General features: G+C 43.8%; 1 protein-coding gene across 4 annotated transcripts in view; it reads right to left on the bottom strand.

The window, feature by feature from the left end:
• The window catches only part of APLP2 (amyloid beta precursor like protein 2), a 191,174-nt gene extending 172,018 nt beyond the window's left edge, over positions 1 to 19,156 (bottom strand). For 3 of the 4 annotated variants that reach the window (XM_068240381.1, XM_068240382.1, XM_068240383.1), the window contains exon 1: positions 19,022 to 19,155. In XM_068240381.1, coding sequence (XP_068096482.1) covers positions 19,022 to 19,093 — 72 coding nt within the window. In that variant the 5' untranslated portion in view covers positions 19,094 to 19,155. Of the gene's footprint in view, positions 1 to 19,021 lie in introns of all 4 variants that reach the window. The other variant, XM_068240380.1, reaches the window with a different exon arrangement.
• Positions 19,157 to 23,360: the final 4,204 nt, after the last annotated feature.

The following is a 23,360-nucleotide window of genomic DNA, read 5'->3' as shown; positions in this document are numbered from 1 at the left end:
GAAGTAGCGAAAGTGACAGTGCAGATGTAAACAGCCTGCTAGCGATGTCGCAAGCACGACTGTGATTTATGGGGGACAGCAGAGCTTGGGAGGCTGGAGGGAAACAGTATAGCAACAGAGGTTGGGCATTATATGCAGACCCAACCTCTGTCTGCTAATAAGATCCATAGAACCCACCTCAGGTTCTCTTTAAAAGGGGGACTTCAGACTAAACAAACATACTGTCATTAAGTTACATTAGTTATGTTAATTAGAATAGATAGGTAATATAATTTTTTACCCACCCCGTTTTAAAAGAACAGGCAAATGTTTGTGATTCATGGGGGCAGCCATCTTTTTGGTTGAAAGGAGGTGACAGAGAGCATAAGACAGTTCCAACTGTCCTGTGTCCTGATAACTCCTCCCAGCTGCATGTGCTAGGCTTCAAATGTCAAATTAAAAATCTAAAAGAAAAAAAAAATTGCACCAAAACAGCAGAACAACATCATCAGAAATCCCATCGTGCTTTGAACAGCATCAGGGAAAAACTGCCCGGGCAGTTTTCTTCTGTGCAGCTAAAAATTAGGCTTGTATAAGAGAAACAAAGTTCTGATGCTGTGAAACTGTTAAACAAACACCAAGCCTTTTCAGTTCTGCTCAGTCGATTTTTAGTCTGGTGGTTCACTTTAAGTATCTAATTATTTTGGTTTTTAACAGTCTTGGGTTCTCTTTAAACTCTGGAGCATGAAGTGAGGGAACTATGAATGGGTGAATTGGCCAAGTACAAAAGACACTGCAGTTTGTATTGTAACCAAAATCCTTCATTTAAGTTGGTTTAAAAACTGTGTCAGTGTTTCAGCATGTTGTGAGCACATGCAGAGTTAATGCATGAAGACGACATGTGACAAGATGAAATAAAAAAACATATTTAAAATTACCAATTTCTTATTGTAAGGGTTAAAAAGCAGCGCTTTCTTTTATGTAAATGAGGTGACAAAATTGAACTTGTAGGAGCTGAATGAACTAGTTTTTCCTCATGCCAACATGGCTGCAATATGTATTTCAGGCTTAAAATCTAACCCCTTAAATTAGAAACATGAATATATGAGACTCTAGGAAAGATCTATCTACCACTGACATGACAAAATCATCTCATAAGTTTTATTCTCATAGTCTGAAACCTTCAGCACCGGTAGTTAGTGGTGCAAAAAGTAACCCATTCTGGACTACTTACAAAGTATTTTACAAGTGATTTAATAGAAGTTAGCTAAACAAGGAGTTTCTACACAGCCATAAACAAGCTCTGCAACTTTGTGCCTACGCAGATATAGACAACATTTGCGCCTTTGCTGAGGCTAAAGAACAAAAAACGAACAGCCAGGATTGGTGGTTGTCAGCAGCAATAACTCAGCTGTCAATCATTAGATATCAAACTCCTCCATCAGCAAAATCTTTGTGTTTTCTGCATAAGTTTAACTAAGCGACTGCCGAGCTTGGAGCGGGCCACAGCTTCGGAAGAATTCAGATGAAATGGACATGGCGATCTTGTCAATGGAGGGGAGGAAGACTTTAAGACCTCTAAACATTTACAGGAAAGCGGGTGAGATATTGTTGCTGCAGCCGATCTGTGCCTACGCCGTTACCATACGATCTTCCGGTCACCCGCCGTGGCTCCGTTTCTTTACCACTGACTTACAAGCCGACTGCCACTGCGCATGTGCGGCCATGGTTGCGCACATTCTCGCTCCCATTCCTGAGAGCAAATCTCTACTGCACCTGCACACTACGCGCTCCGCGACGGGAGAGCGTACGAAGACGCCTGCGGCCAGGGCTGTGCAGGCACAGTGGAAGTCGACTGCAGAAGGTGAGCCGTGGCAAGGAACTGGGGGATCGTATGGTAACTGTATGGGCACAGGACGTCTGCAGGTGCTGGCAGAAGCCCCAGGTAAGTGAAACTTTTTTCTATCAGTCTTCAGGTCCGCTTTAGGTAAACCATCTGTTGTACTACAATATTTATTGACTTTTCTTGTGTCTATTGTGCCAATGTACAAGGGAGTCTTTTCCATGTGCAGACCATGTGTCTAACGATAGCAAGATGGCTGCAGTTGTGCCAGTAGTAGGTGTGGCTAAGGTTACAATAGACTGCAACAGGTTAGCTGTGGGAGGAGTTGGGTAGGAGATAAGCCAACTCACATACAGGAGAGGTGAGTTATTTTCGGTTTCCACCACTGCGGATTAAATACATGATTCTTTGTAGTTCTTGTGGATGTGTGAGCTTGGAAAGGGAAAGTCCTTTCCTCTGCTGGTCTGTGATCTGCAGGATTTCATGGTGATTGTGAAAGATAAGTAATTCATTTGTGTGTACTTATTGTAAAGATTATATGCTTTCCTATTTGTGTTTGCAATTGTACAGTTCTGCTATTGCTTGGGTTTTGCATTTTTTGTTTAATATTTTGCTTTAGTAAACTCAAGCTTCTTGCATCTAGTGTGGGCTCCCTTAGCAGTTACGGTATACAGTATTGAACTAACAATGCACTATAACGATTTTCCCGCCGATATACGGCCGATTCGATCACAGTGATCGAATCGGCTGTGAAATCGCCGCGCACACCGTTGACAGAACGATCGATTTCCGTCCGAAATCGGTCGTTCCCGCCAATCCGCCCATGCGGAAGATTTTTCTCGATCGCCGGCGGGTCGGGAGTGTGTCGATAGCGGCGTTCGAATGTCCGACCCAATACATTACCTGTTCCACTGGCGCGAGTCCCCGCTGTCACTGCTGTCTTCTCCGCTCTGGTCTGGTCTCCGGAATGCTTCACTTCTTCCTGCCCGGCAGGAAGTTTAAACAGTAGAGGGAAGAAGTAAAGCATGCCGGAGACCAGACCAGACCAGAGCGGAGAAGAAGACAGCAGAGACCTGGGGACTGGGGGACCTGGGGACCAGCAGCACCACCACAGATTGTGAACGGTTTCAGGCTGAAATCGGTTCACAATCTGCTTGCAGTAAAGGTGGCCATACGATCCCTCTCTGACCGGATTCAATCAGAGAGGGATCTATCTGTTGATCGAATCTGATGGCAAATCGACCAGTGTATGGCCACCTTTAGCTTTACACAATCCAAGGAAGTGATCACGCTCCTATCCACAAAGGCAGACTCTGTTGGGTTTAGTCTAGCGTGTGGCTGAAGCTATGACAACATAATTATTTACATTTCTGCTCTCCATCAGGTAAACAGACAGAACAAAAAGGTTACATTCTCCATATGTTGGAAGGACCAATGATCACATTCTAAAGGTGTAACCAATGACATCATGAGGTGTCACCAATCCAGCAATCAGGAAACTTATTGTAAAGCATACACAACAATTAAGCAGATTACTAATAAATCAGTGTTGTGAAACTGCATCTGTGTTTGCAAGTTGGGGAGACAAACTGTCCACAAATCACTTATAGAGAACCAGAGATGAACATAATACATTTATACATACCTGGGGCTTCCTCCAGCCCCATCAGCATGGATCGCTCCCACACCACCGTCCTCTGCCGCCTCTATCGCCAGTATCGGGTCCCGTCACTTCTGCCGCACGCTTTGCTGTAATGTGCAGTGATAGGAATATACTGATGACAGCTATATCTGTTCCACTTTCACTCTGGCCTCCTGCATTCTGACTGTTTATGCACTGCGCCCTGTCCCCCAATGTCTATGCCCGCATAGGTTGTATTCACTTGGCCGTGGTGGGAGATTTGGGATGTATACAGGGGCTGGCCTCCCGTTGGTCTGCTCGTGAATGGAGAGCGGGGATTGGCTGTCCTTTGTCCTGCCCACCCCAGTTTCTGCTGTAGGTGGTTTGTCAATGTACTATGCGGGCAGAGGAGAAGCAATATAATTGGGTGGAGAGGGCGCTGTGCATGATGGGAGGGAGGGGCAGCCGGTGACGTCAAACGCAGTGGTTCTATACAAAGCTGAACAATGTAATGGCGCAGTCACCGGCCTCCCTGCACCCTCCGTGTTGCCTCTGAGGAAACAACTTACGCTGTGAAACAGCTGTAAGGTAGGGGGGGGAGCGCTTCCCATCGGGAGCCTAATCCATCTGCCTGAAATAAATAATTTTATGGTACATATACATTGGTGCCCGCCCTTTCTCTTCTTTTAAAGGGAAGATCCAGGGAGTGGTTTAAAAAAATAAAAATACTAATCCACTTACCTGGGGCTTCCTCCAGCCCATGGCAGGCAGGACGTGACCTCGACGCCACTCCGGAGGCTCCCGGTCTTCTCCGGTGGCTCATCCGACCTGGCCAGGCCAGCTTCCAGGTCGGGCCCTTGTGCGCTCCAACGTGCGTCTCACGCGGTCGTGCTGACATCATAGGACAGAACTACTGCAATTGCGCAGTACAGCCTGGAGGACGTCCGATGACGTCAATGCAACTGCGTGAGACGCACGTTGGAGCTCACAAAAGCGCAACTTGGAAGCCGGCCTGGCCAGGTCGGGTGAGCCACCGGAGAAGACCGAGAGAAGAAGACTCCGGAGAGGCGTTCGACGGCACGTCCTGCCTGCCACAGGCTGGAGGAAGCCCCAGGAAAGTGGATTAGTATTTTATTTCTCTCTGAACCCTCCCTTTAGGGCTCTTTCACATTAGGGCAGACTTTGTGCGTGAACGGAAACGGCAGCCGTTTGCGTTAACCAAGGTAAGATGAAAGTCCACAGACTTTCATTTTACCTTTCACACTCGACGCTGCGTTTCGATGCGTTGTGGTTCCGACACACCTGGGCGCAGCCGGCGTTTTCCGTCGGGTTTAATTACCAGCTACCGCCGCTGATTGCGTCGCACCGCAGATACCCGGCGACACGCCGCAGGCAGACAACGCGTGCAGGAGAACGGCTCCTGCTCGCGTTGTCTGATGTGAAAGAGCCCTTAAGGAATATGGACACTATACTTTGGCGGTGGCACGATGTTTGAGACCATTTAATGCAAGCTAACCCTGGTCCTTCCTAAATGCTGATGTGCTGGGTAATTCTTTCTATGTGAATTACATAAAGGGCCTACTTATCAAAAAGTGTCCATTTGCTGACAGATCATTCTTTCTCTCTCTTTTAAAATCCTAATTTATAAAGTGGTGATTTGATTTTGCTCAGCGATGACCAGTGCTTTGCTCTCCTACCATATCAACCATAAAAAACACAAGCACCAATAGACCACTAACAAGACAGTTCTTCTTTAAAGCATATGGTGTACTTAACTTCCAAACTGGCGAGCACTTACTGGCAATCAGCTGATTGTCAGTGTAGAAATATGGTGGGTGTCATCTTATTTCCGATAATTAAATGGCAATATTAGCAATCATGGAAAACTGCAAAGGACAGTAATTTTAGCTATTTGTCACTTTTATCAATATGGCGTTCTACAGATCTCTAAGTGCCATGCTATCTACTAGAATAATGGCACTTTTTCAGGCAATCCACAGATCACCACCCTTATAAATGGGCCCCTAGGATTTTCTGAAGGTGTGTTTCAACAATTTGGTAGACAAACAGGAGCAAACTGCAATTTAGGCTCATTCACACGTCCCAACAATCTGCCCAACTATCTTTCAAACTTGGTCTGTTGGAAGATAGCTGGGCGTGTATATGGCTGGCAAATAACCAGGCGGCCAATTGATAACAGGTTGTTTGCCAGATCCAACCGGTGGATCAACCTGCCCAACTATCATGCACTTTGGAATATGTGTACAAGTCTTTTGAACAACTGTTTTTGAATGCAGACATGTTGTGCAGTTTGATGTTTAGCTTGCATGCATAGCACTGTATTTAAGTGAGTTGGTTGTTTAGTTGGTTGGCATGTGCACTAACTTGTGATGTAAACTTGTTGTGCGATTGGTCATGTTGTGTGGTTGGTTGTGCATCAAGTTGGACACATGTATGAGCCTCTAGTGACAATTCTACAACAAATTCAAATAAAAAAAACACAGTAAATATAGATGCATGAAGTAGAGAATCAACCAATTTATTTGGTGCCAATGTATGTTGGGCCTATGACTCCCTAAGGCCTGTGGGACTTGTTAGCACTGATAAATAAAGCTATGTACACAATGGTTTGCAGCTGAAAATCTAGCAGCAACCTCTGATCCCTTCGGAGAGTGATCCACCTGTCGGATTGACTCGGCTGAGGGCACTGCTCTCTCCACAATCTGTTGCCTTTAAGGCTCCTTACACAGTATGTTGAATCTGCTTTGGTGCGATTATTCTTCCTCAATTGTATCTATTTCCATCTCCTAAAAATGACTTTCAGATATAATCTGAATAATAATAATCTGAACATTTGTATAGCGCTTTTCTATATTTATATTTTATATTTAAATCTAGTTTTGAAGTTTTTACTGTTTCATTGTCTCTGCTCATTGCCACCTTTATTGAAGTATGCTAGAGCTCAAATCTATGAATTATTGACCCTTTTTATCTCTTTCCTGCTCCAGGAAGCAGTTTACTGACAGGAAAGTATTTTATGGCTGTAATTACTTATCAATGATGGTTATGCTATAGTCTGACCCAGTCCGACCCAGATAGAAACTGTCACTTGCATATCTGATGTTTAACTCTTTCAGGCAGAGAAAAAAGAAAAAAGGAACAGCCTAGTTATTTGTGTGCTTGGCACTGTAGATACACATCTGTCTCATATCACATCACCTTGGTTGTCCTTTAACACATCTGGCCATACTCAAATAAATAATGTGCACCAACATCATAAATATACGGTAATTGTACAAGAAAATGCTAAAAACAAGAAAATGCTAAAACAACAATAACTATCTACATAAACTCAATCTTCTTACGGCCAAGCTGTGCATTTGTCCTTGAGGGCTTTATGTGACTGTCTTCGAACAATGTAGTATGCTACCCTTCTTTGTACGCACTAGCTGGCAACCAAAACACATACGGAAGAGTACTAAAAACTTTAAACAGACATATTGTCAGCTTAGCCTTTATTCACTTAAACTCAATTACATGCAAGAGAAATGAACATCTTTATAAGCACATCAGATCACAAATAATTATACATTGTCCACTCTAGATGTGACATTGGAACAGAAGAACTGAGCCAGACACTGGAATGGATCTTTTCAAGGCTCTTCAGAGCCAACCCCCACCTCCCCTGATGCTTCCACTGCAGAATGTAGGAGCCATTAGCAGCATTGCAGGAAAGGCAAGGGATGACGAGAGGATATTATACACCAGTGCTGACAATGGTTTCGGTACATTTCATGTTTGGAGAATGAGAAGTACCGTATACAAAATGAACAACAATATTGCTTTTATCAGAAACCTGATCTTTGGAAGTCGCAGCACAGCACGCAGGGAAAAGGAAACAAACCAGGTTAATCAGAGGAAAATTATGGCCACAGCATCACTGAACTGAACCCTAAGGGCTCGTTTCCACTGTTGCGGTGCGGAATCGCCTGCATTCCACCGCGGACGAAATCGCATGCGGGTGCGATTCCGCATGCGGTTTTGCCGCGATTCCGCATAGGTAAGGGCATGTGCAAATTTAACCGTGTCACTGCCTGTGTGAATTAACATTATACCTATGCGAAATCACATGCGACTTTGTGGCAAAAACCGCATGCTCAACCCGCATGCGGTTTCCCTATTAAAATCATTAGCGGCGATTCGCGTGCATTCCTCTCGCATGCAAAATCTGACGGCTCTGCCGTGCAGATTTCTGCCGCACAAAAAAAAACGCTCCCGTAGCCGTACAAGTGGAAACAGCCCCATCCACTTGCATTGCCTATGCGAATCCGCATGCGGACACCGCATGCAGATTCGCTATAGTGGAAACGAGCCCTAAATGACAAATTCTGCGAGGCAAGGTTAGGGCCCATTTCTACTTGTGCGGTATCGCCGCTGATTCCCCGCATGCGTATTTTACCGCGATTTCGCATAGGTTAGTATTGATGCGATTTTAACCATGTCACTCACTCTGTGATTTAACATTAGTTCCCATGCGAAATCGCATGTGAAATCACGGTAAAATACGCATGCCAAAACCGCATGCGATTTCCCTATTAAATACATTAGCGACGATTCGCATAGCAGCGTGTGAATACTGAGGGCTCTTCCGTGCAGATTTCTCTCGCACAGAAAAACGCTCAGGATTACTGACAAGTGGAAACAGGGCCATCCACTTGTATCAGCTATGCGATTCCGCATGCGGACAACGCATGCGGATTCACGGTAGTGGAAACGGGCCCTTACACTTGCTAGATTTGCACCATTGTGATTATCATTGAGGTGAATGACCCGCTAAGGATTTTTTTTGCATTCTTTTGCGATATGCTTGCATGTTTTTCCACGTTTTGCAGTTGGACAGGTTTCCACTTTTTTCATGATGCGGTAATTTCCAATTATACGCCACAATACTGAAAAATTGCAAACAAACGCAGTAAATGCGATCACACAGCACCAGAAACCCAGAAGTCACATGGGAGAACTCGGGAGTAAGTGTGACCCATCCAAGGGACAGTCTGCTAAAACTGAGGGGGCCTGGAACCCACTACAAATCGCTAGTACAATCGCTAGCGTTTTTAATAAGAGATTTCATGAGCGTTTTCCCACGCTTTTGGGATCGATTTTAAAAAGTGTAAGCGATTTGCGATTAGTGATTTAAATTCTGATTGGTCCTTTCAATGTATCAATTTTATTTACAGTTTGCAATCGCACTCAAATCGCTATGTGTAGCGATTCATAAGCGATTTGCCAGCGCTTCAGTACATTACATTGAAGCGCAAACGCTTTCAAAATGCTGCATGTCCTGCGATTGCGATTTTGCTAATCGCAATCGCTACTGTGGAATTTGTTACATTTACATTGGCAGAGCGTTTAGAGAAAGCGCTAGCAATTCAAAGCGCTCCCCAAACGCTAAAAAAAAAAAAAAAAAAAAAAAAAAAAAAAAAAATTGTTTTAGTGGGTTCCAGCCCTCAGCAACAAAAAATGAAAATAAAACCGTGTATTATGACCTTGGACTATGGTGCTGTCACCAGTGCCAAGTGACCAGAGCGGCAGACAAGCAGTGCCAAGCTGCAGGCCACCAAGGGGCAGGAATGCTGTGACAAGGTTCCAAGTGGCCTGAATACAGTTTATGTTGTCACAAGCTGTCAGGGCTGTGAAGTCGGATTTGGGGTACCTGGAGTCAGAGTTGGAGTCATTGATTTCATAAACTGAGGAGTCGGATGATTTTTGGACAAAATCCACAGCCCTGGTAAGTATTAGACTTAGGAGTCAGAGCCATTTTGGGTACCTGGAGTTGGAGGTTTCATAAACTGAGGAGTCTGAGGATTTTTGTACAGACTCCACAATCCTCCAAGCTGTAGATATGACATGACAAGCACCAGTTGTTACAAGTTTGTCGAGACCTGAAAAGCAGTGTGATCTCACAAAATACAGGTAAATCGAGCAGCAGGTAAGCCGTCACAAGCTCTTGGTGACAAAAATAATAATTCCTTTTTTTGTATAGCGCTTTTCTCATGTCGGACTCAAAGCGGTTGCGAGGCAGCCACTAAAGCTAACTCAGTAGGCAGTAGGAGTGTTAGGGAGTCTCACCCAAAGAACTCCTTACTGAATAGGTGCTGGCTTACCGAATAGGAAGAGCCGAGATTTGAACCCAGGTCTCCTAGGTCAGAGGCCGTGCCCTTAAGACACTGAAGCGGAAAAAAAATTATGATTTGTATGTGTAGTACAGCTAAGAAATAAAACATTAAGATCAGATACATCAGTCTAATTGTTTCCAGTACAGGAAGAGTTAAGAAACTCCAGTTGTTATCTCTATGCAAACAAGCCATTAAGCTCTACGACTTTCAAAGTCATGGAGAGGGCTGTTATCTGACTTTTATTATCTGAACTGTTATTGAACTATTTACTTTTTCTCTGCCAGAGGAGAGGTCATTAGTTCACAGACTGCTCTGAAAGAATCATTTTGAATACTGAGTGTTGTGTAATCTGCACATATTATAAAATGAGGCAATGTTAGAAAAAACACTATATACCTGAAAATAAAAATATGAGAATATTTTCTTTGCTGCTAATCTGCTAGTAATTATTCATAGTACACAACCAATTCACTATATCATATTTTTTTTTCCGCGTCAGTGTCTCTTTACAAATAACAAAAAAAAAAAAAAAAAAAAAAAGGTTCTCCAGCAGGGTTCACAAGCTAATGTGTCTACAGCAATTTCTGTAGATGCCAATAAAACTACCAGAATGCCGGCGACACGATTGACTGGTATGTTGTACAAAACACCTGGTAAGTAATTGGTTTGTAAACGACCACAAGCTCCAGGTGAGCTGGTCGGCTGGTATGTAGAGTTAAGTTCCTAGATTTTGCCTTTTGGCCACAACATTCCTGCTTGCACCACTTTGTAGTTAAATGAATGTATTAAAGGACCTAGCCTGCCAATGTAAACACTATAGTACAGATGTCAAGGCTTGTCTGAAAACCCAATATCCATACAAGCCCAAACCTGCATGTAAAAAGCCAGGATCCACACACGCCTGTCTCTTTTTTTTCTCAAAGTACAGGAGGGGAAAAAAAATTTATTATGACTATCAGAGACATGCTTTGCTGTAATCCCCTGTAATAAAGCTGATAGGGCATATGAGGCCTTGGAGCAATTCTACTTCCATCCATCTCACCCACAATCTACAATGCAACTACAGGATCTTTATTTTTTCCTTTTCTCTCGGATTTGAACAAGAATAAAGAGGACATGATCTTATGCATGCCTAGCATATCAAGACTTAAAAGCAAAATTCAAGGAATTCTGCTAGTTAAGATTATATGGGTTTTAATTTTAAATTACTATAAATAACTATCCTGTTGAGGGCTAATAATCAGAGCAGGTGAGTGGGAAGACCAATGTTCTCAGCCACAGCGATCTGCCAGCGATTGACCGAGCCGGGGGTCTGCCGTGCACATGCTAGGTACCGTACTTGGCAGAGGTGGTCTATGACGGTCGCCTCAGCAGAGTTTCATGCAGCGTGTGTATGGGGCTTTACAGTATATAGAAAGATTACCCAGATATTTCTACCACCCCCAAGCAATTGGAATTTTAAGTGCAGATAAAGTTCGATGAGAGAGTGTACCCTTTCCTCCCTCACCCATGACTCTTCTTTTAGTTTTTTTGCAAGCTGCTTAAAGGACTTATCACAGGCACACCACAGAGGAAACAAAAAGTTTAGACAAGAAGTGAATTACGAATAAGTATAAATGTCTAAGTCTTGCTCTTTGAGGGCTGGTGCACACCGCTTTTTCAGCGTTTCTGCATCCACTTGCGGCTGCGGATCCGCTTGGTCAATGTATCTCAATGGGGTGGTGCACACCAGAGCGGGAGGCATTTTGCTGAAACGCATACTCCCGAGGTGAGGCATTTTTTGGATTTCGGATGCGTTTCTGCCTCAATATTAAGTATAGGAAAAACGCAAACCGCTCTGAAAAATGCCTGTTCAGAGCGGTTTTGCCGGCGTTTTTGTTACAGAAGCTGTTCAGTAACAGCTTTACTGTAACAATATATGAAATCTACTACACCAAAACCGCTACACAAAACCGCAAAACGCTAGCTGAAACGCTACAGAAAAAGAAGAAAAAGCGTTTCAAAATCTGCTAGCATTTTGCGGATCTGCTAGCGGGTTTTGGTGTGCACCAGGCCTTAGTTCTTTTAGCCAAGCTCCCCTTTCGAGCAGGAGCACAGGCAGGGAAAATCCGAGTCTGCAGAATAAAAGCTGGGTTCTTGGGAGACTCAGTCACAAACCATCTCCGGCCGCCGGAGAGATATGTAGTAATAATAATAATAATAATAAGAAGAAAATTTGTATAGCGCTTTTCTCCTTTCGGACTCAAAGCGCTCAAGAGCTGCAGCCACTGGGACGCGCTCAGGAGGCCACCCTGCAGTGTTGAGAGCGCACTTCCTCTTACGCAGACTGGCTGCGACTGGCAGAACTAACTGGACCTGACACCGTAGCTGCAGGCAGCGTGGGAGTGGTCCGAGCGCATGGGGCTGGAGGAAGCCTCAGGTATGTATATTAAAAAAAATAAAAAAAATTTAAATTAGGTCTCTGGTACACTTTAACCATTTACCGCCATCCTAACGTATTAAAACGTCATGCTTACCGCTATTAACAGCAACATGACGTTTTAATACGTCGCGCATTCCCGCCGCTGCTACCGCCGTGTGTCCGCCGCTACCGCCGCCATTACCGTCGGGATCCCGTGCTGGGCGATTGGGGAAGAGGACTGAACAGTCCTCTACCCAATCGCAGTGCCTGGAGTGAATGGACGTGACCGCGAACAGCGGCTACGTCCATTCACATAAACAGGAAATGTAACAGTTTAATAAAGTGTGTACAAAAAAAAAAAAAAAAAGTGAACACGTCCTATGAGTGTTCACCAGCGCCATCTTGTGGCCAAAAAGTATATTACACCTACAAAATACATAAATTTTCAAGTATATACACATCATTAATAAAATTACACTTCCAACCCTCCCCCCCAAAAAAAACACTTGTAAAAAAAAAAAATCAGCTTAAAAAAAATAAATAAATAGTTGCCTTAGGGACTCAGCTTTTTTTATTCTATATTTTATGGGGGAAAATTAATTTTAATTTATTACATAGGGGCTTGTAATTATGGCCAGAACAAACAGAAAAATAACCACTTATATTTCAAAATAATATACTGTCGCCATACATTGTGGTAGGGACATAATCTAAACGGTTTAATTATCGGGACCACTGGGCAAATAAAACGTGTTTGTTTTATCCACAGGAGAATGTTTAATTTTAAAACTATAAAGGCTGAACACTGAGAAATAATGATTTTTTTTATTTTTTTTTCTGTTTTTCTCATTAAAATGCATTTAGAATAAAAAAATTCTTAGCAAAATGTACTATCCACAGAAAGCCTAATTGGTGGCGAAAAAAACGAGGTATAGATCATTTTCTTGTGATAAGTAGTAATAAAGTTATTAGGGAATAAAAGGGAGGAGCGCTGACAACTGAAAATTGCTCTGGTCCGTTAGGATAAAAACCCTTGGGGGTGAACTGGTTAAAGAGGAACCTTAGTGAAAATAATGAAATTAATAAAATTGTTATTTTTCTACAATATTCATTGATAAAGTTACAGTGTTTGACCATTGAAATAAATAAAAAATATCTTTCCTCCCCCGATTCACATTTTGAAATTTAACACAGGTGGCAACAGCTATAGACCTGGCTGGTGATCTCTGTGGAATGTTTGTTTACTGAGAGTTCTATGCACAGAGGGAGATGCTGCATGCTCGGAAAGTTGTAAACAGCTGTTATTTCCCATAATGCAACAAGGTTCACAGACAGCAAACTATCAGGGCCATGGTCCTGACATCACACTGTGGGATGGATTTCACCACAATTTCAGCCATGCATATGTATGGGCTGCTGATTTGGATGAAGTTCACTCCTGGATTAACCACTTAACGACCGCCTAACGCCGATAGGCGTCGGCGGGTCGTTAGTGGTATAGCATGGAAACTGCCACTTGATCCTTTCCATGCCAGTTCACGGAGACTTGCGGCTCGCACGCATAATGTAAACAGGCGGGGAAGAAATCCCCGCTGTTTACATCATACGGCGCTGCTGCGCTGCAGCGCCGTGACGTAGATCGGCGATCCCCGGCCTATGATTGGCCGGGGATCACCGGCATCTGATAGGCAGAAGCCTATCCTATCAGGCGCAGGACGGATATCCGTCCTGCGCCGCTCAGATGGGAAGAGAGAGGGAGGGAACTGAGGTGAGGCCGGAAAACGCTGCGGAGGGGGGCTTTGAGGAGCCCCCCCCCCTCCCCGCAAATCAATAATAGCCGGCGGCGATCAGCCCCCCCAGCAGGACATCCCCCTAGTGGGTAAAAAAAGGGGGGAAATCTGATCGCCCTGCCACATTCCTGATCGGTGCTGCGGGCTGTAGAGCCCACGCAGCACCGATCACTGTAATATCCCCTGGTCCTTAAGTGGTTAAAGGTAAACCGGATCCGAGATGAAAAACTAACAAGTAACACACAAACACATACTATAAACTATATGACATGAACACAATTATGCAATGAGTAAAATTTATCTCGGATCCACTCTAAGTTCAGGACATGCTAGACAGCCAACATCTGAAATTAAACAGTTAAGAACATGTTGCCTGAGTATTTTTTTGGGGGGGGGGGGGGGGGGGGGGGGGGCGAGAGGCAAAACAATATGGTAAGCCACTGACAGATAATAATTATTGTCCATGTAGAATGATCCATCCTGGCGGATCCGTTCTAATGATAATCTGTAATGTAATATTATAAAATGATCGCTCCATTGAAAACCTTCATGTGGTTAGCTATGCAGATCCAGATCCTCAGTTTTCATCTTCCACAAACCACCCAATTGGAAGAATATTTGTTGAATTCCAACGTACCAGGTTGCCATTGGGTGTCTTTCAATTTGTCGGGGATTGTTAGTTTGCTAATGTTGGCAGTCTCGTGTGAATATGACCTGTTTGAGTCACATTGCTCTTCTAGTGTTCCTGGGAAGTTAATGAAGACACCCCAATTGCTGCTGCGTCGCTCTACCTGTAACCCATTCACTGCTGCAGCGCCATATCATTATCCTTTTCACTGCTGCACCCATGTATTATTACCTGGTTCACTTATCAGCATGTTCCTGTAATTTCTAGGGGCAAATCTACTGATGGTAGTCAAGCCCATCATCCACAAACTAAAGTATACTTTCTGTGGCCATTTTGTTTATTTTCACCGTACATCCATAGTATAGAACACCAGATAATCCCCAAAACTAACAGATTACTGTACACATGCCGAATGCTCAGCTGTAAACTGCACAAAGCACAATGGCGCTGTATAAATGAGTAAGAATTCAGTACCCATGTTCTCTTCTACCCTTCAGGCAACCTAATGCCTAGCTATTAATCTGTATGCTCCATGCACAGCTGTTAGAGACAAGCTTCAAGGTGTGCACCAGTGATGACTAAACTCCAAACACTTCAGGAAAACGGAAAAAAAAAAAAATGGATGGTCCTCTGCTAGGAAATTCCAAGCTTAAAGTAAAGAAAGAGTCGGCTCTGGTGGCATGCCAGCAATGCAGAGGTGCTTCCCTGTGAAAGTAGAAAGAAAAACAAACAAATGGGAGACTGCCAGAACCCCCACCCCTCCCCTAGCTGTGCCACAGTGCAAACACAAGCCTGGAGGTGAGCAGGTGGAAGAAATGAGCAGCAAAGCACCTGAGCCAGAACAAAAACAGGGAACAAAGAGAAAAAAAATATATATATCTACAAAGAACTGCAATGCTTCCCTCATCTAAAAGATCATAGGGAAAGCAACCCACAAAGGACTGCACCGAGGCTCATTTGCATCGTTCAAGACCACACTCCCAAGAAAGACAGTAATAAATAGCTACATAAGACACATCTTCCCCATCCCAATACCACAATGCCAAACAGAGCCTTAACACTGACACACAATGACCTTGGGCAAAAATGTATTGTAACAGTAATTAAAAAATGTTTTATTTCCCCTCAGTAGTGCTATGCTACTTAGGAGGGTGTTGAGGGGGGGGCAACCTGTGCTTGACAACCTGAAGCACGGCAGTCAACCTGTCATTTTGTCAATGCTCTTATATCAGCAGCTGCTAAGACTGAGTTACAGAGCTGTGATGCACTGCAGTGTGTGACCCACATCTTGAAGTACATGCCGGTAATCTGCAAGAGGCAGAAAATTTCCTAACCATGCAAGGGTTAACAGTGAGCAGTAATCCGCTGGGAAGCAGGATCGAGATATAGATAAACTGCCTCTGCTCCTCTAGCAACTTAATCTCTGTTATATCGCAGCTTGGATGCTGCACTGGGGTTATCATATGTATGTACGCTATAGGAACAGAACATATGTAGACAACAGGGTAATGTGAACCTGTGATGCGATAAATGGCCTTTTCACTGATAGTCCTTGAGAGGTGGGATTTACTTCAGCTGCTTGGACACTGTTAATCATGGTGTGTTTTGAAGAAATGAAACAATAATCCCTGAAATCACAGAGCAGGATGGGAGGTGGGGGAGGGAGTGAGGTAAGCCATGCTCCAGGCACCAGGGTGGGGTGTGTCAGCATAGCCAGAGGATATCCTGACACTGGATGGAGCATGTTTAACCCTGCGTTTGACAACAGACTTCATCAATTCCATATAAAAGAAAGGAGGAAAGGTAGAGGCAGGAAAGGATCAGATTATGCGGAGTACACATCTGCCATCACCACTGGCCTAGGGCACCTTCTAAAGCAAGTAACAGGGTGAGCAAACAGCAGGAGGCAGGCTGCTGAAATACAATGCACAAACTATACAGTATAACAATGTAAAGACCAGTCTAGCTATTTAGCTCATTTTTGGACACTACAGGCACTTTACTTATATAGGTCACTTTGCTTGGCTTGACTGTTTCTGTAAAAGCTCTTCTTAAATTAAACTGACTTCTTTAATTTGTTAATTTCTGTCATATTATCAAATGCTTCATTAAAAAAATAAAGATTAAAAAAACACAAAAAACAGAAGTTAGAATCTGCACCACAATTTACAGTTCATACACAATTGTGAGCCTGCTCCACTGTGTAATCTACAGAGGAAATGCATACCCAGGTGACAACCTGCCATCCAGTTGGACAGCAGTGTCACCTGATGCAGGATTGGATTGGAAGCCAGCGAATTACTGCTCACTGGCTTCTACAGTATGTGGATGGGTGATGCCAGCAGCCGATGTTTAGAGGTGCAGTGAACCACAGATATAAGTTATACATTTTGTGTTTGGGGCAGGGCTGTGGAGACGGTACGAAAAAAAAAAAAAAAAAAAAAATCATCCGACTCCGACTTACAGCTCCTCAGTTTATGAAACCACTGACTCCAGGTACCTAAGACTCCACAGCCCTGATTTGGGGGCCAGTGAAAAAGCCTTGGGGGGCTGCATTCGGCCCGTGGGCTGTAGTTTGAGGATCACTGTCCAAGGTAGTGGTAGCACAACAGAACATGGCAAATACTACACATATCAAAGTAAAACAAACCCCCCAAAAATAACACAGACGTACAAAAGTGCCATAAACAACTGCAAACTTCAAACAACATTTGCAAAGCACTTGGATCCCACAGGACTCAAAGCTTTCAGCATGTTTCAGTTCAATATTTAGTGACGTATGGATTTTGTCACTGACGCAAGAACTACATACCTGACTTCTGATCGGTTTTCTGATCTATTTTTATATATTGTTACAGAAGTGATCGAAAAAAAAAGTCAGAAATTATCGACTTGCCCCCTCAATATGATGGGAAATTGCATAGAGTGTACTAGGCATTCGGATTTAATTGCCAGTAGACTAATCTTAAAAAAAAAAAAAAAAAAAAAAAAAAAAAAAAAAATTTGTAACCAGTGGACAGAAGACAGGGTCCGCGTTATGTCGCAATGGCAGGGTTAATTTGTTTGTCTGAACAACATTGAAAAAAGGCTAAACATATTATATATAACGCTACACAAAAATACAAGTGTACAATACCAGAATCTTTACAAGGAAAAAATACATCAAATATGATCAACAGCCCCCTACAATAAACTCAAAACATTGCCCTGAAATCTGCCCTACTGTATAGTGTATAGTGTATACTGTATAGTGCCTTAAATAATAATAATACTGTATGATAGCAGCACACAAACAAGCACATAAAACTTCCCACACACTGCACTGTGTAATACCCCCAGAGGATTACTGACAAATAATAACATCAGACAGCATAGTAACCTGGCCTGCACCACAAAGCACCATATGATGCCTCTTATAAATAGACAGTGTGGGAACTTGCCGCACACCCTGGACTGCATTCTGACCCAGAGATTACTGTAGCCACAATACCTGTAACATTTATTATACTATGTGTGCCCTTCCATTTTAACATACATACATTTCTTTCCATTTTAACATACGTAAGCCTATTTTACTGAAACGCTTTGCCATACTAGCATAGCTAGCAAAACAGACAATTTCAGAGTAGATAATCAAATCTAGGTCCATAACAAATGGTGCAGTAAAGATAAGCTAATAATTCTGGCTTGCAAGTGAATGTAATGCAAGCTGTACACAGCTTGGATTTGGGCCAATCAAATGCATTTCCTGTCGATTCTGATTGGCCCAACTCCAAGCTCCATGCAATTTGCATTACACGCAGGTTGGAATTATTTGAATTTCATTCTCAATCTCCAGTGATCAGCATGAGCTATGAAATATGACTGGATAATTTGCAATTTAGTCAGCAGGAGTTCACAAACCAGTAGATTATAATAAACAAATACATACACAACAACAACAGGAATCTATGACAGGCAGTGACACTGCAACTCTCTCAAAGGATGGCAGGAAATGCTGGGACTTGCAATTCCACTCCACATGTACAATAAACAGGGCATGCATGCATACTGTACATATCACCAAGAGCACTATATCTTATCAAAGTATACCCATTAGTGATAATGCAGACCACATTCTCTTCAGTACCAGTTCATTACATCGTATATCATGCAGATTCAGTACAGAGCGCCAGCTCCACCACCCAACGCATTATAAAGTAATCGGTAATTGCATGTAAACAGCAAATCAGGGCTGTCACATCAGTACAGCCCAATACAGACCTTCAACAGCCTCCCTATATACACTATTCACGAGTATTTTGCAAGGCATAGCTCCACTCAGAAATGAGTCCCAAGAGACCAAAATGTATGGAAATCATCACGTGTTACTTCCATTACCCATAATGTATCAGAGAAGCAATATTAATTCCCCAGTACATATAATTAGCACCCACACAGTATGACATTCTGTACATGCAATACAACCCATGTAAAGCATTACTAACAGGTGACCTGTATACGGAGGGGTGCAGATAAAGGGAGAGCCAGTGTCTGAAGCATGTATGTTTAAATCATCAACTCCAGTGGTGGCAGGTTCTCACCTCGATGTATCTTGCCAGGCTGGGCACAATGAGGGCGATGAGAAGGGTACACAGGGCAGGGTAGGCCGCCATCTTCAGGCTCTTCTCTCCTGCGCTGCTAGATCCAGACTAAAATCGCACCAGCACCAACACCAGCTGCGTCACCACGCCCGCCTCCGGCCCTGCCTCACTACACGCCCCTTCAGCTGCGGCTCTGACTAGGAACTGCTAGAGGGCACGCCTACCCACAGTCACACTGCAGAAAAGGCTGTGGCCAGTGCGAGGGAAGACAGGGCACTGAGGGCAGGAGGTAGTGCGGAGTAGCCAATCAAGACTGCGTAATGGACAAGTGTTCCCAGGATGGAGTCTAGCTCAATACCTGTATTGGCACGCACGTGGCAGTTTCTTTTTTATTCAATTCAGTTATTGCTGTTATCGAAAGTGACCAAATTGCCACCGATCAAAACCACACGCATATATAGTATAGTGCTTAAACACAATACTGTAGTTTTTAATTAAATGTAATTAGTTTCATTTTATTTATTTCTAAAAAGACAAACCTGATTAACCACTTGAGGACCGTGGGCTTTACACCCCTTCAGGACCACAGGGGCGTAACTAGAAATCACTGGGCCCCCCTGCGAATATTTGGATGGGCCCCCCCCCCCCCATAGGTGCCAAATAATCGTAATGGGGCAGCGTTTCACTGTAAATTAATTGTAAAGTGGGCAGCATTTTACCAGACAATCGTAATGTGGGCCAGAAAATCGTAATGTGGGCAGAGTTCACCAGAAAATCGTAATGTGGGCCTTTAGAAAATCATAATGTGGGCAGAGTTCACCAGAAAATCGTAATGTGGGCACCAGTCACCAGAAAATTGTAACGTGGACAGCATTCACCAGACAATCGTAATGTGGGCAGCGTTCACCAGAAAATCATAATGTGGGCAGAGTTCACCAGAAAATCATAATGTGGGCAGAGTTCACCAGAAAATCGTAACGTGAGCAGCAGTCACCAGAAAATTGTAACGTGGACAGCATTCACCAGACAATCGTAATGTGGGCAGCGTTCACCAGAATATCGTAATGTGGGACAGAAAATCGTAATGTGGGCAGAGTTCACCAGAAAATCGCAATGTGGGCAGCAGTCACCAGAAAATCGCCATGTGGGCAGCAGTCACCAGAAAATCGCAATGTGGGCATCAGTCACCAGAAAATCCTAATGTGGGCAGCAGTCACCAGAAAATCGCAATGTGGGCAGCAGTCACCAGAAAATCCTAATGTGGGCAGCATACACCAGAAAATCGTAATGTGGGCAGCAGACACCAGAAAATCGCAATGTGGGCAGCAGACACCTGAAAATCGTAATGTGGGCAGCAGACACCAGAAAATCGTAATGTGGGCAGCAGACACCTGAAAATCGTAATGTGGGCAGCAGACACCTGAAAATCGTAATGTGGGCAGCAGACACCTGAAAATCGTAATGTGGGCAGCAGACACCTGAAAATCGTAATGTGGGCAGCAGACACCTGAAAATCGTAATGTGGGCAGCAGACACCTGAAAATCGTAATGTGGGCAGCAGACACCTGAAAATCGTAATGTGGGCAGCAGGCACCTGAAAATCGTAATGTGGGCAGCAGACACCTGAAAATCGCAATGTGGGCAGCAGACACCTGAAAATCGTAATGTGGGCAGCAGACACCTGAAAATCGTAATGTGGGCAGCAGACACCTGAAAATCGTAATGTGGGCAGCAGACACCTGAAAATCGCAATGTGGGCAGCAGTGACCAGAAAATCGCAATGTGGGCAGCAGTGACCAGAAAATCGTAATGTGGGCAGCAGACACCTGAAAATCGTAATGTGGGCAGCAGGCACCTGAAAATCGTAATGTGGGCAGCAGTCACCAGAAAATCGTAATGTGGGCAGCAGACACCTGAAAATCGTAATGTGGGCAGCAGGCACCTGAAAATCGTAATGTGGGCAGCAGGCACCTGAAAATCGCAATGTGGGCAGCAGACACCTGAAAATCGTAATGTGGGCAGCAGTGACCAGAAAATCGCAATGTGGGCAGCAGTGACCAGAAAATCGTAATGTGGGCAGCAGACACCTGAAAATCGTAATGTGGGCAGCAGACACCTGAAAATCGTAATGTGGGCAGCAGACACCTGAAAATCGTAATGTGGGCAGCAGGCACCTGAAAATCGTAATGTGGGAAGCAGTCACCAGAAAATCGTAATGTGGGCAGCAGACACCTGAAAATCGTAATGTGGGCAGCAGGCACCTGAAAATCGTAATGTGGGCAGCAGACACCTGAAAATCGTAATGTGGGCAGCAGACACCTGAAAATCGTAATGTGGGCAGCAGACACCTGAAAATCGTAATGTGGGCAGCAGACACCTGAAAATCCCCCTCCAGCTAGTCAATGTGTGTGGGCAGCGGGCAGCAGCGGGATACATACCTTCTTCCTTGCGTTCCATCGTCGCCTTCTCGCTCTAGCGGCTGACGTCACTTCCGCTTCCGGAAGTGACGTCAGCCGCTAGAGCGAGAAGGCGGCGATGGAACGCAAGGAAGAAGGTATGTATCCCGCCGCCACTGCCCACACACATTGATTAGCTGGAGGGGAGCGCAGAGGGGAGAGCCCCGAGGTGAGGGAGAGGGGGGAACTTCCCCTCTCCCCGCCGACTGTGGGCAAGGCTTTCCCCTCATGCTGCCACCCCTCCAGCCCCCAAAAAACGGCCCGAGCCGCGGGCGCAGGCGCTGCAGGGCCTATTGCTATGCCCCTGCAGGACCAGCCACTTTTTTTCCATTCAGACCACTGCAGCTTTCACGGTTTATTGCTCGCTCATACAACCTACCACCTAAATGAATTTTGGCTCCTTTCTTTTGGTGCTATTTGATTGCTGCTGCGATTTTTACTTTTTTATTATATTCATCAAAAAAGACATGAATTTTGGCAAAAAAATGTTTTTTTTTAACTTTCTGTGCTGACATTTTTCAAATAAAGTAAAATTTCTGTATACATGCAGCGCGAAAAATGTGGACAAACATGTTTTTGATTAACAAAAAACCCATTCAGTGTATATTTATTGGTTTGGGTAAAAGTTATAGCGTTTACAAACTATGGTGCAAAAAGTGAATTTTCCCATTTTCAAGCATCTATGACTTTTCTGACCCCCTGTCATGTTTCATGAGGGGCTAGAATTCCAGGATAGTATAAATACCCCCCAAATGACCCCATTTTGGAAAGAAGACATCCCAAAGTATTCACTGAGAGGCATAGTGAGTTCATAGAAGATATTATTCTTTGTCACAAGTAAGCGGAAAATGACACTTTGTGACAACAACAAAAAAAAAGTTTCCATTTCTTCTAACTTGCGACAAAAAAAAATGAAATCTGCCACGGACTCACCATGCCCCTCTCTGAATACCTTGAAGTGTCTACTTTCCAAAATGGGGTCATTTGTGGGGTGTGTTTACTGTCCTGACATTTTGGGGGGTGCTAAATTGTAAGCACCCCTGTAAAGCCTAAAGGTGCTCATTGGACTTTGGACCCCTTAGCGCAGTTAGGCTGCAAAAAAGTGCCACACATGTGGTATTGCCGTACTCAGGAGAAGTAGTATAATGTGTTTTGGGGTGTATTTTTACACATACCCATGCTGGGTGGGAGAAATATCTCTGTAAATGACAATTTGTTAATTTTTTTTACACACAATTGTCCATTTACAGAGATCTTTCTCCCACTCAGCATTGGTATGTGTAAGAATACACCCCAAAACACATTATACTACTTCTCCCGAGTACGGCAATACCACATGTGTGGCACTTTTTTGCACCCTAACTGCGCTAAGGGGTCCAAAGTCCAATGAGTACCTTTAGGATTTCACAGGTCATTGAGAAATTTCGTTTCAAGACTACTCCTCACGGTTTAGGTCCCCTAAAATGCCAGGGCAGTATAGGAACCCCACAAATGACCCCATTTTAGAAAGAAGACACCCAAAGGTATTCCGTTAAGAGTATGGTGAGTTCATAGAAGATTTTATTTTTTGTCACAAGTTAGCGGAAAATGACACTTTGTGAAAAAAAACAATAAAAATATATTTCCGCTAACTTGTGACAAAAAATAAAATCTTCTATGAACTCACCGTACTACTAACGGAATACCTTGGGGTGTCTTCTTTCTAAAATGGAGTCATTTGTGGGGTTCCTATACTGTCCTGGCATTTTAGGGGCCCTAAACCGCGAGGAGTAGTCTTGAAACAAAATTTCTCAAAATGACCTGTGAAATCCTAAAGGTACTCTTTGGACTTTGGGCCCTTTAGCGCAGTTAGGGTGCAAAAAAGTGCCACACATGTGGTATCG

The sequence above is a fragment of the Hyperolius riggenbachi genome, chromosome 6 (genome assembly GCF_040937935.1).
Source record: "Hyperolius riggenbachi isolate aHypRig1 chromosome 6, aHypRig1.pri, whole genome shotgun sequence".
NCBI classification, from domain to species: domain Eukaryota; kingdom Metazoa; phylum Chordata; class Amphibia; order Anura; family Hyperoliidae; genus Hyperolius; species Hyperolius riggenbachi.
The sequence above is the reverse complement of the archived record's forward strand: the minus strand, read 5'-3'. Positions and strand labels throughout refer to the sequence as shown.